This window comes from Arachis ipaensis, chromosome B9 (assembly GCF_059453495.1).
Source record: "Arachis ipaensis isolate K30076 ecotype BB chromosome B9, ASM5945349v1, whole genome shotgun sequence".
Taxonomy (NCBI): domain Eukaryota; kingdom Viridiplantae; phylum Streptophyta; class Magnoliopsida; order Fabales; family Fabaceae; genus Arachis; species Arachis ipaensis.
The window spans coordinates 5631438-5644460 of record NC_142444.1 but is presented as its reverse complement, the minus strand read 5'-3'; the positions used below and the strand labels follow the sequence as shown (position 1 = coordinate 5644460).

The 13023-nt window shown below is 41.2% G+C and overlaps 1 protein-coding gene and 1 pseudogene across 1 annotated transcript; one reads left to right on the top strand and one right to left on the bottom strand.

Moving 5' to 3' along the window:
• The first annotated feature begins 5470 nt into the window (after positions 1–5470).
• Positions 5471–8056, top strand: LOC107618899 (polyadenylation and cleavage factor homolog 4). Its single transcript, XM_016321076.3, has 4 exons — positions 5471–6003; positions 6840–6941; positions 7027–7284; positions 7768–8056. The coding sequence occupies exons 1-4, from the start codon at positions 5626–5628 to the stop codon at positions 7996–7998; spliced, it is 969 nt and encodes a 322-aa protein (XP_016176562.2). The 5' UTR covers positions 5471–5625; the 3' UTR covers positions 7999–8056.
• Positions 8057–10452: 2396 nt separating this feature from the next.
• On the bottom strand, positions 10453–12421 carry LOC148543594 (uncharacterized; annotated as a pseudogene).
• Between the last annotated feature and the right edge of the window lie 602 nt (positions 12422–13023).

The window sequence follows — 13023 nt, the reverse complement described above, 5'->3', positions numbered from 1 at the left end:
GCGCTGGTTTGATCTGAGATGGATGCGGGCAGTAGATGATGTTGGTGATTTTGACAGGGAAAGGAACCTCATTGCAAATTTTTTGTTTGGGTCGATGAGCATCTTGCTAGAATAGGAAGCAATTGTTGCATCTGTGACAGCAGAGATTTGGTTGAGAAACATGTTGAAGTTGTAGAAGAGGAAGAGGAAAACGAAGATGAACTGGATGCAAGAATTGCTGTTTTGGAGGAGAAAATTAGTGCTTTGGAGAAGAAGAAAAACCCATTAGCCTTGTGGTTTTCTGTAATTATATTTGCTGTTGTTGTTACCTTTTATGTAGCTAGTGCTTGAGAGATGAACTATAGCAATCATGATGGAGAATGGCATTTTGTAGGTTTATGTTGTGTATTGAAACATGCCATTTTGGCAAGTCATGGATCCTGTAATCTAATTGGAACTCTATTTATAATATTAGTATGTTAAACTTATGTTTTGAATATCTAAATAAACTTGGAAACATTGAGGAATTAGAGGCAGTAGTTGCATACATAATTTAAGATAGAGGATGGTATATTGCTAAACAAGATTTCAAGTTTTTCATAGCCACTGTTTACTAAATCTTCCCAAAATGAAAAAGTCTCCTAAACTGAAAAGTTTGATGAAGCTTAACATGTCAAAAGTAAGCCTCAAACACAAAATACAAGGCATAAGCCAAACTGCAAAATCAACATAACTAAAAGCTACACAGATCTTCACTTCTTAGGCACAATGGTGGGTGGATTAGGGATGAATTTAAACAATCTGGTTCTGGCCGGGCTTGTTGCCGCTAATGTCTCCTGGGTAGCTGATGCACTTGTTCCTGGTACGACTTGAGGTGGTTGTGGGCCAGTGGAGTTTGGCTGACTTTGAGGGGGTTATGGAATGGGACATAGTGGAGCTGGTGGCCTGAATATCTTCTGCTTGGGCCTCATCTTTGCTGGAGCTGCTTGAGTTTTTTGGGCCGCTGTAGATGGAACCTGGAGTGGAGGCCGAAACGGTGTTCTTCTGGTCACTGGTGCGGGCCTGACTTGGGGTGCTGCTGGTGTTGCTGCCACAGGGTTGGAAGGACCTGGGATGACACCACTTGAAACCTGTGTTGAGAGCTGGGTTGACAAGCATTGTAATTAGTCATACAAATTATACATGGTAGTCACCCAATAATCAATCATGCACATTGAACAGATTGTAACTTACATCAGGTGTGGATTGCTGAGTAGTTATGTTATGATCCTGAACAGATGGAGCATCCTGACTAGGTGGAGCATCCTGACCAAAATAGACAATAAATCAACCAGATTACTCCTAAACATATAAAACAGAACTAGTAAATAAATATTCAAGTAAGCACATAAACTCCTATCATAGTTAAGAAATCAAACCATATAACTCCTAAAGCAAATTACTTACACTATCATTTGGAGCTGATTGTGACAGTGGGATGACTGCCATTGTCTGAGATGTGGAACCTTTCTTGGGCTTCTTTGTCTTAGGTTTCCAATTGGGATCAGATGGAGCGCCCTTGCATGTCTTGTAGTTATGTCCCGTTGAACCACACTTACTACAAGTGACTTTGAATGACCTCTTCAACTTATCTCCCTATTGCATCATTGGCTCAGCTGGATCCTTCTGTCTATTATGTACTTTTGGCCTGCCAATTGGTCTCTTTATGGTAGGAGGATCCGGCCTAGAATACTCAGTCCTTGTCCAGAACTCCTCACTTGGCACTGGCTGAATACAATGAGCATATGTCTTGTGTATTGACTCCATGCATAACCATGGATGCACATAATCCTCTGGATGATCATGCCTCTTCCTTATGGCTGCTATGGCATGGATACATGGCATGCCTAACACACAAGATAACAGCATGAACCAGACTTCACTTAACCATTCATTCAGCAAGCATGAAAACCATATATAACACTAAATTCATCATTCAGCCAACATATTGACAGCATGAAAACCATATATAACTCCATCATTCAGCCAAAAACTTAACATCATGAAAACCATATATAACTCCATCATTCAGCCAACAACTTAACATATTGAAAACCATATATTAAAGTAAACTGAGCCAGCAAGTTAACATATTCAGCCAAAAAATTAAAAAATTGAATGCCATTTATTAGAACTAACCAGTCAGCTGCCATTTGCTGCAAGAGCAGGTCTGCCTCATGAGATCAACATCCACCTTTGTAGCTTTACGAGTTACTTCGAAACGCTTGCGTGCATCATCACCTGTCCAGTCGGCACGCCATTTATTGCTAGGGCTTATTAGACGCTCCATCCTCTTCTGCTGAACTGGTGCAAGCTTTCCTGTATAATCACTAAGTAGCTCTTTATGCTTTACCATTCTCCGCATTAGATAGCACCTAATTTCCTCACACATTGTGAGGATAGGCTTGCTTCTGTAGTTGACTATCTTCGAGTTGAATACCTCACACATGTTATTTGTGAGGTTGTCCACTTTTGGCCCGTGGGAGAAATACGCCTTCACCCAAGTTGCTGGCTCAAACTTGGAAAGATATTCCCATGCCCCCTGATTAATACCTTTGAGCTTCTCCATTTGTTCTTTGAACTCGGGTATGGTGGTGCACCTAGCACAATCCCAAACCACCTCCCGAATGTACAAATCCTTAAATCGGTTTATGAAGTTTTTCCAAATGTGCATCACACAGTTTCGGTGATGTGCATTTGGCATCACTTCTTTCAAAGCAGGCAGTAATCCCTAACACAGAACACAAAGGTTTCACAATTAAACATAACTAGTAAATTCTGAACAACTGCATTATTAAACTAGGCATATCAGTGACTAAATGTCTAACTGCAATAGAATTCATATGGAAATAATTAAACCATTATCAATATTATAAATAGTTGTTAGTGTTACCTTCTGTTGGTCGGACATGAAATTCCAACCATGAGTCTGCACATCCCCCAGCTCCTCCTGAAGTAGGGTAAGAAACCATTTCCAAGACTCTTTGGTTTCAGACCTTGCAACTCCGTAAGCAACAACATAAAATTGATTATTGGCATCCTGTGCCACTGCAGTTAGGAGTTGTCCACCGTAGTATGTTTTCAGGAAGCAACCATCAAGGTGGATTAGAGGCCTACATCCACTCTTGAACCCCTGCTTGCATGCCTCTAACCCTATATACAGCTTATCAAACAGTGGAGGGGCTTGAGGAATTGGAGTTACACACACCTCTGCCCTGGAGCCAGGGTTGCTTCTTAGAATTTCAAAATAGTAATCCCTGACATTATTGTACTGCTCCCTCTCATTGCCCATTATCTTCTCCCTTGCTTCCTTAACTGCTCTATAGACCATTTTTGGATGTGCAGTGACTGAGAAATCCTCTCTCAGAAAGTCAATTGCTTCATTTGTTCTCATGTGAGGCTGTGAACTCATTCTCTTCTCCACCTTCTTACTAATCCAATGTTGATCAACAGCGTTACTTCCTAGGTCCCTTGCACAAGTGTGATCGTTTTTGTAAGTCTTCACCTGGTAGCATTGCAGTGATTTATTGTATGATAAATGAACTAACCACGGGCAGTCATCATCCATGCATCCCACCCTAACTCTCTCCCTATCATTTTTAATCCACCTAAGCTCTCTACCCTCAGATATGAAAGAGTCTTTCACAACTTCTTTAAATCTCTCTATGGTTGCAAACCTTGTCCCTAACTCAAACCTGCCCTCTCCAAAAGCATAGTCATCATCAAATTCAGGAAATGTGTGCTTGCTGGACTCATCATCAGTGGAGTTAGGAGTGTGTAAATCCTCAGAATGGTAATCATATATGGGGTCATCATCATCATTCCTCTGGGACTGCACTGACATAGAACCTCACAGTTGGACCTCTGTTGGGCTGTTGATCATTGGGCCCAGAATTGGCCTGCTGCTGTATATTGGGCTCACTACTGGGCTGCTGCCTTCTATTCACCTCAGATGTCCCTATTCCACTGCTTTGACCCTTCTTTAACCAACTTCTCCTATTCCTATTCACACCTGTCTTCTTTGCAGCTGGCTTCTTGGCACATGGCTTCTTTGCAGATGGCTTTCTTGGAGACTTCATTTTTACCTTTCCCTTACTTACTCTCTTCCTCTTGCGTGCTCTGTCCTCAGCACTATTATCACCATCATCACTGTCACTTTCATATCCGGGTGGTGGTGGTTTATACGGCTCATCCTCCGTACTCTCATATCCATCATCTGAAGATGAAATCTGAATCTCTTCTAACACAGGACTCTTGCCTTTTTTTCCACCATCCTCCACAATCTCAGGCTCATCAATAGGGTGGTCAAAGTACAGGTAGAACTCATTCGTCTTTGTATTTTTCATTTTGTTCTCTCGCATGGCATTGATCCCTGCATCCCCTGTCAAACTGTGCAGCCCCGACTCAACATCTTCACTCAATGGATCATACCAATAAACTGCCCTGTACGACTGGTACCCCAAGCCTTTAAAAAGTGTGATCAAATCCCCAAAATTCACAAAATTCAGGTCCATTTCGGGGAATTTCTCTACCTTTCCATTCTGATAAACAAGGGAACCATTACTGTTTCTAACAAAACTACCTCCATGGTGGAAAACTGGCACCACAAACACATCTACCATCTGGAGAAAAAAATAAGAACAGAAATCAACGATCAACTACCTCTACACTCATACATCAATCTCCTACAAAAAATAGAAACAGAAAACAACCAAGAACTTTCTTTTGCCCTAACATTGAATCAAATTCCCTGTTACAACGCACATACAATTTTTACATTGCTATCACCATGCACGTACAACAGTTCATACTTTCATTACTATTGAACTACACAATCGACTCAATAAGCAATGGAACTGATTCTTACCTTCAGTGACGAAGACGGCAAATCAGACTGGATTCAAACCTAATGCACGTCGGAACCTTCTCAGGCTAGATGGTGGTTTTTTTTGGAGGGAGAAACAGAGCAACTCCTGTCTTTGATCTTTGGTCTTCTTTAGGGTTTTATGTAATTCTGTCAAAGGGTTGTGGGTGTAATAGAGATTATACACAAGGAAAGGGACGAGACTGTATATAAGGGGCAGCACTCAAAACGACGTCGTTTTGAGTTCGAGGGACTTATGTGTCCTGTTTTCAAGTCCTCCAACCCACTAACGTGCCACGCTGGAACGCCGTTGAGCCAGGTAAGCACAGGGTGAGCCAAGTCAGCATTTTCCGTCCGGTCTGACGGTGGCTCACGGACGAAGGGACTGATCGGTCTGGTTTTCAGGAACGTCAGGGATTTAAATGTATTTTTCAATGCTCAGGGACGAAAATGTCCTCGGGTTAAAAGGTCAGGGACTAATTTGTCCTTTTCTCTTTTATTTTTCAAATAAAAAATAAAAGTCAAACAAACTAGTCCGTCAATCCGTCAATTCGGCATATTAAAGCGGAACCAACTAGCATTTTAACCCATCTTAATTGGCAGAAAGGGCCTAGACAGAACGGAGCAAGTTGGGACAAGGCCACTTTGCGGCTGATAAATAACGGTGACGCACTTCAGTTCCACCCACTGATCAAAAACCCTAACCTTAACCCTAGTTCACTTCATCTCTTCTGCATATTCTTATGTACTCTGAAAATCTGATAGTGTCCGCTGAAAACCCTAGACCCTTCGCGTTTCAGCAACATCTGTCTTCTTCTTCGTCTACTACTAATTCGGCCAACGCGAAACCCATGAGCAATGAGATCGCACAGATGCCTCCCCCTTCCACTCTCGGTTGCAGGTTCAATGCTATGCTCAAGCTGCGCGACGACGAGCTCAGGGCCACCGCCGCTCACGTGCCCCCTCCGTCTACGGAAGAAATCGTTCAGCTGTACGAGATGCTGCTGTCAGAGCTCACGTCCAATCAGAAGCTCATTATCAACGATCTCACCTTCATCGCTGTGCACCAGAGGGAGCATGCCAGGGGCATCGCCGACGCTATCTGCGCTCGGATTCTCAAGGTCTGTCTCGGTTTCCGCGGAAAAGTTCCTCTCTTTTTCTTTTTGTTCTCGGAATTTCGTAAAAATCCCATTTTGGAGCTAGGATCGAAGATACTGCCACTGTTATATTTGGGTGAAAGTTTCAGTTTTCGTAACTTGAATGACAGAAGTTGGGTTCAAAGTCTTTCGGATTTTATTTTATTTTGTTGTTTTTGACTTTTTGTTTCTAACAATGAAAGGGGTGTGTGTGTGTGAGAGAGCGGACTTCAACTTGGGTTCAAACTCTGCTATTTCTGCTTTTAGGTCTAATCTTATCTGAAAAGCAATGTCGCCCAGACATAGAGTGAACAAATGGGTTATCCTCAACTTGTACTATATTATGTGTATTATCATCATTCAACTAAAACAATTAGTTGCTAATGGTCATTCAAAGAACAGGAATTAGTGCAATCTAACTGATTAGAAAAGGGAAGATTAGGTGAAAGTATGCAAACACGTTTGAGTACTTTAATTCCTTTCAGGAAACTCTAAGGGGGCGTGCAAATTGAATCTGGCTTCGTATCTAAAGGAAGTTGTTACTTTACTTTTGCTGAATTGAAGTCTTGCTATAACTTGCCAAAGAAAGGTCCATTATCGGGTATTTGATTATATATAGGCTTAGGAACACTTTCTCAGATTCCTTTTCACAAATACAACAGATCAGAAGAAATGATATACCTAAATTCTATATTGTTAATGATGGACTACAGCTATGTAATTTGTGACTAAGTGGTAGAGAGTTAGTTTGGGGTTGATTTTTAGAACCTCTGTTGAATTATACGCCTTATTATGCCACTTGTTGAATCTCCTTTGTGCAGGTGCCTGCAGAGCAAAAGCTTCCTTCACTCTATCTCTTGGACAGTATAGTGAAGAACTTTGGAGAGGAATATGTTGGATACTTTGCATTACGCCTGCCCGAAGTAGGTCAATTAGATTCACATTATTGTTTTACTTTGTATCATTTTGTTCTGTTCACTGAAACTTCTCGTTCTGTTCTGTCTCCAGGTTTTCTGTGAGGCATACAGGCAGGTTCAGCCTTATTTGCACCCTGCTATGCGCCATCTCTTTGGCACCTGGTCAGAAGTCTTTCCACCGTCTGCCTTACGCAAGATTGAAGCTGAGTTGCAACTTTCTCAAGTAGTTAATAATAGTCAATCGTCCAACATGAATCCCCTCAGAGCATCTGAATCTCCTAGTCCAAGTCATGGCATACATGTAAATCCAAAGTACCTGCAGCAGTTGGAGCGCTCAACTGTGGATAGTGTAAGCTCTTCATTGGCATCTCTGTCTTTCATACAAAAAATGTCCAGGGGCTAGTCTGACACTTGTTTTTATCAGCTTATTCCCCAAGGTTGTAATTTTTATAGAGCTGTTTTTTGTACACACGTTACCCCAACCAGAGTAAATTTTTGTGACAAATATCTTGTTTCATCTCAGATGTTAGGATCTTTCTCTACCCGTTCTCCTCTCCTCTCCTCTCTCTCCCTCTCTCTCTCGCTCTCTCTCTCTCTCTCTCACACACACACACACACACACACACACGCACACACACACACACACACACATGGGCGGGTTCCGGACTGGTGTGGCTGTGGTTGTCGCCCTGTGCTTAGGTGGTTAGCGACTGAGACACATCCTAACAAGCCCTTCTTTAGTTGCCCCAACTATAATGTGAGCGAAGGTAACTGATTTGTAATCTAATGCTTTTTTTTGTTGTGATATTAATTTGAGGAGGGTTGTTTGCAGACAAGTGGGAAAAAATGGTGTGGCTTATTCGTCGGGGATGATTGTGTGCAAGAGGAGCTGCTTGAAAAAGCTGTTCCAGGAGATGATGATGGTGAAAGGAAAATGAACTTTGCATGGCGGGTGGACAAGATGGAAGCAGACATTAGAAATCTGAAATTCATGACTCAAGTTCTTGGGTTTGGGTTGTTGGTAGTTGTAGTTTTTGTAGGAATGGTGCTCTTAAAGCGTTGAGAACATGGCAATGTAACAGAGTACCTAATTTAATGAATGAAAGTTTTTTGGGGTAACATCACAAGGTTCTGTTATTGATGTTAGTTTTCTATAATATAATATCCTGTTAGATGAACAAACAGCACATGTTAATAATTAATAGAAAGGCTGATTCAAACCATCCATAGTATTACTTAATCTAAATCAAAATATGACAAAGCATTAATAGTTTTTACACATTGAAGCCATAAGTATTTGGCCATAGCAAGTAATATGGCATACTTGACTAAAATTAACAAAATGAACTATACTTTAGAGTGAGCACAGTCACAATTTTTTTTGACAAAAGATGAACAATTCGCATAAGTAATGTCCTGGTATTAAGTTTCACTTCTTTCGTGGGTGCTTAAATCCAGGAGTCGATACAAACTTTAGAAAATTTGTGAATCGTGAGATTGTGGTTGAACTTGCATCCTTCATTGGATCCAGTGCTGTAGTGGGGGTTGGCGATGGTGATCTTCTAGTAGGTAATTTTGTAGGTCTTGTGGCTAGTTCAGCATTTAGTTTAGTGAACTACACAATACACGAACAACAAATGAAAACCCAAACTCATTAGCCACTAAACCTTTTTCAGAGTTAATAGTGAATAATTAATAAAAAAGTATATTAAAGAATTAATGTTAAACCTTTTAAGAATCTTCTGGTTCAGAACAACTTGGCTGTGATAGTTCAATCTCTGAAACTTGACCAATTGGAGCATCATTTGCTGCAATCGGAATATTGTTTATAGCAGTAGCAGTAGCTGTACCTGTAGTAATTGCAGTTGCAGTGGCCTGGGCAGTAGCATTGGCAGTAGGTGTGGATGAAGTAGCAGTTGCAGTGGCATGGGGAGTAGCATTCTTAGGATCTTTAGCAGCCTCCACAGCCTTTGCAGCAGCAGCAACATCAAATGCCTTCTTCTTTTCACACCCTCTCTTGGTATGACCCTTTTGCAAACAATACATGCAGGTGAATTGTCGAACTTGTTTTTTCATGGTTGCACCTGGCTTAGCTTTCTTGCTAAAACTTGTGCCTTCGTCAGAGTCCTTCCTCCTCTTTGTTTGAAGGTTGCCTGACTTCCTCTTGATTGGTGGTGCCACTGGCCTGTTATACTGACTTTGTTCCCAGAAGGCTTGGCCAGGTAGAGGATTAATGTGATACTTGTATGTTTCTTTATAAGACTCCATGGTTATCAATTTGTGGCAGAAGTCTTTAGGGTGCTTGTTTACTCGAGCCAGTGCAACACAAGCATGAATGCATGGAATCCCTACAAATAATCATTTATAGGCAGCTCAAATTACAAACAATCATTTATAAGACAACATTAATTGTTGAAGAAAAAAAAATTGGTTGGGAAATAGAACCTGTCAACATCCAAAACTGGCAGGTACATAATCTTTTTCCAAGTCAACCGCATGGTTGGTAGGACGCCCATGAACCTCAAACTTCTCGCAGCCAGTATCTCCAGCCCATATAGCATGCCAATTCCTGGACTCCTTCCTAACCTTTTCTAGCCTACTTTTGATTACCGGTGGTAACAACCCCAAGTGACTGTCCAACTTGACCTTGTTCTTAGCCATAGTCCTCATGACGAACATCCTCACCTCTTCTAGAAGGGTAACTATTAGCTTTCCCCTTACTTCCTTGATTTTTGAATTGAATACCTCACAAGCGTTGTTGCAAATTGAGTCTAGTTTGGGGTTGTGTCTGAACTGTGACCTTGTCCATGCCTCTCTAGACCACTTGTCAAGATACGCCCATGCATCCTCGTTCATCCTCTTGATCCTATCCATGTATTCCTGAATCACAAGAATTGAGAGAGATGAACATTGTGCATACAACAAATATTGACTAACTTAAAGTAAAAAGAGACCACTGTCCTTACATACCTTAAACTCTTTAAAGGTAGTTTCTCGTGCGCACTCCCATAATAGTCCCCTTAGCTCCAAGTCCTTCTACTGCTTGTTAAAATTTTGCCACAAATGCCACACACAGAAACATTGACCCACATCAGGTATCACCGCTGTCATGGCAGACAGTAATCCCTAAAGGCAGCAAATATCATGTTACAGAAACACATACAACAGCAATAACAACTTTTCATGGTAAATCCTTACTCTATCACTCGTTCACCATAATAGCCCCTAACTTTAATCATCATTCACCATAATAATCCCTAACTTGTTCAGTCGTTCACCATAATATAGTCCTTAACTACCGTTCTCGTTCACCATAACAGTCCCTAAATTGAACCATTCAGACTCTATCTAAGTTAAACAAGTAAGCAAGTATAACAAATATAGTAATTAATCAAACAAGAACACAGTTTACAATCATCAATCACAGAATTTGTCTACACTTTATGTACTACTAAGGTGTAAACCAATTGAACACAGTTTACTCCATTCAGTTTAATATGAGATCATAAAGGTGATGCTAGATGAGTACCTTTTACATATCAGAGATGAAGTTCCACCCATGAGTCTTATAGTCTCCATGGTCTTCATGTAGCAACTCTAGAAACCACTTCCAATTCTCAAAGTTCTCCACTTCTACAATTGTCCACGCAATAACATATATATAGTGATTAGCATCTTGTCCAACAGCAGATAGGATTTTTCCCCCGAATACAGTTTTCAAAAAGGCCCCATTAAGTCCAATTAATGGACAAAAACCAGCCCTGAAACCAGATTTGCATCCACTCAAACAAATGTACATCCTCTCAAAGATGACGTCATCACTAGGTTGTGGTTTTGTGCAAATCTGAACTGTCGATCCCAGGTTGGTCTTCAACAGAGTTTCACCATAGTCCCTCAACATGGCATATTGCTCCTTTGTATCCCCATAAACTACATTCCTAGCATCAAACAATGCCTGTGATATTGAATTCCTATTGAGCGACAAATCGTATTTCGTCTTGAAAAAAGTTGTAGCCTCACAGTTCCTGAAATCGGGATATTTCCTTAGCTTTTTCACCAACTTACCTACTACCCAGTTTCTATTTGCTGCCCTGTTCCTATCCTCTATTGGACAGGTGTGATCATTCAAGAATGTCTTCACTTGTCAGCAACTGTCTCCGTGGTCCCTCGAGGCGTATACGAACCATTTGCAATCCTTCACCTTACATACTGCCCTTACCCTTTTGCTGTCGTTCTTCCTGAACTTCATCCATCTCCCTTCTTTTATAGTAAACTCCCCCACTGCCTATTTGAACTCCCACTTAGTGTTGAATTTCATGCCTACTTCCAAATGCAATTCCCCAAACCTAGCACCGTGCCTAAACATCGGAAATACATCATCCGAACTTTCTTTTCCACCCAGCTCATCCTTTGAATTTGGTGGGGTTTTCATCTCCAAAGAGTGCCATGAATGGGCACCATCCAATTCTGAACCCGGATTAAAAGCGTCATAATTATTAGCCCTGCCCCCCCAACAAATCCTATGTCCACATCTTTATCAGAAACGTCCTGCACAAATGCATCATCATCAACACAAACCTTGGCCTTCCCTTTTTCCTTTCTACTCTCTGGCTAGACCTTCTTTCTTACACTGGGTTTTCTAACTTTCTTCTCGGACAAAGGAATGTTGTCTTCAATGCCCGATTTACCTGAACTATCTTCCGGATCTTGTGGCTTATATGCCTCGTCCTCAACACTCTCATAGCTGTCATGAGAATCTGAGTCAGAGGATAGAATAACATGGTCACCTCCATCTCCCTTTGCTTTGGAAAAACCTTTCCTTGTAGCCTTGGGGGTGGAAGACCTATGACAATATCTCCTAGAACTGGAGACTTTGTTTTGTGTGAGTATGGGTTTGGGTTTGGGAACTGTCTTGGGCTTAGGCTTAGACTTAGGCTTAGGCTTGGACTCCATTTTCGAATTCATATTGATCTTCTTTGGTACTGCATCTTTATCTTGGGGCTTATATGTTACTATGCTCAAACTCATTAGAGGTTCCTCTCGGTAGTAGTTTTTGGAAGGGGGTTTATCACATTCCTAGCATTCGACTTTGCTTGCTCTCCAAGATCCCTCACCTGGTCATCAATGTGCACAATAACATCCTGCCCTTGTAGTATCTAGGGTTCTGAAATACTATGTTTAATGTAGACATCAACTACACCATTGTTCTTTCCACTCTGAGAACACATCTCCCTCAACTCGTTATCAGAGTTTAAATGTCTCAAACCCACTTCCAGGCTCATTCCTAGCACCTACCACCAAACTTCCTTCATTTTCTCATAGCCTAACTCTTTGAAGTAATTTATTAGGTAGAATGTATCCAACATGTCTACATCAAGCTCACCCAAACAGTGCTTATTGTGAGGATAATATGTCCATCTCCCATCCTTACCCTTCTCAAAATTTTTTCCATGATGAAACATTATATATAACACTTCGGCGTCCATCTGCAACATAACAGAAGAAAAAATAAATTTAACACACATGCAACACAAAAACAATAAATAACAACCAAATTATGCACCATTAGAGATTGCCCCTGTTCTATTGAAAAGAAACAGAGCATCCAGCAGCGAACATATCAACAAGAAAAACCCTAACACCATATGGATTCCAACAAAATTTGAATGCATCATATAAGAGTAACTTAAACAATTGCCCGTCCGAAGAATGAAAAATGATCCAAAATTTTTTTTAAAAAATTAACTGACCTTGAAGCTAGATTAAACGGTTTCTCACTCTTTGCTTCAATGGCTTCGCACGGACCTTCTACCAAGTTTAGTGCAACAACAGTAAGAAAGCAGCGAGCAAGCAGCAGTGCCCTAGGCTATCGCCACTGTCTCTGGTTATGGAGGAGGAAAACAAGCGTTGAGTGAGATGAGAAAGTATGAAAAAGACGTAACGAATGACAAACTCTTTACCCAAGCAATCATTACATTCCCTGGGATCAAAGCGGTGACGTTTAGGCTTTAAAACGTTTCACCCATGAAACGACATCGTTTCGTAGGTCCTAGGTGGCAGTGGCTGTGCCACATAAGCAAGTCCGTCA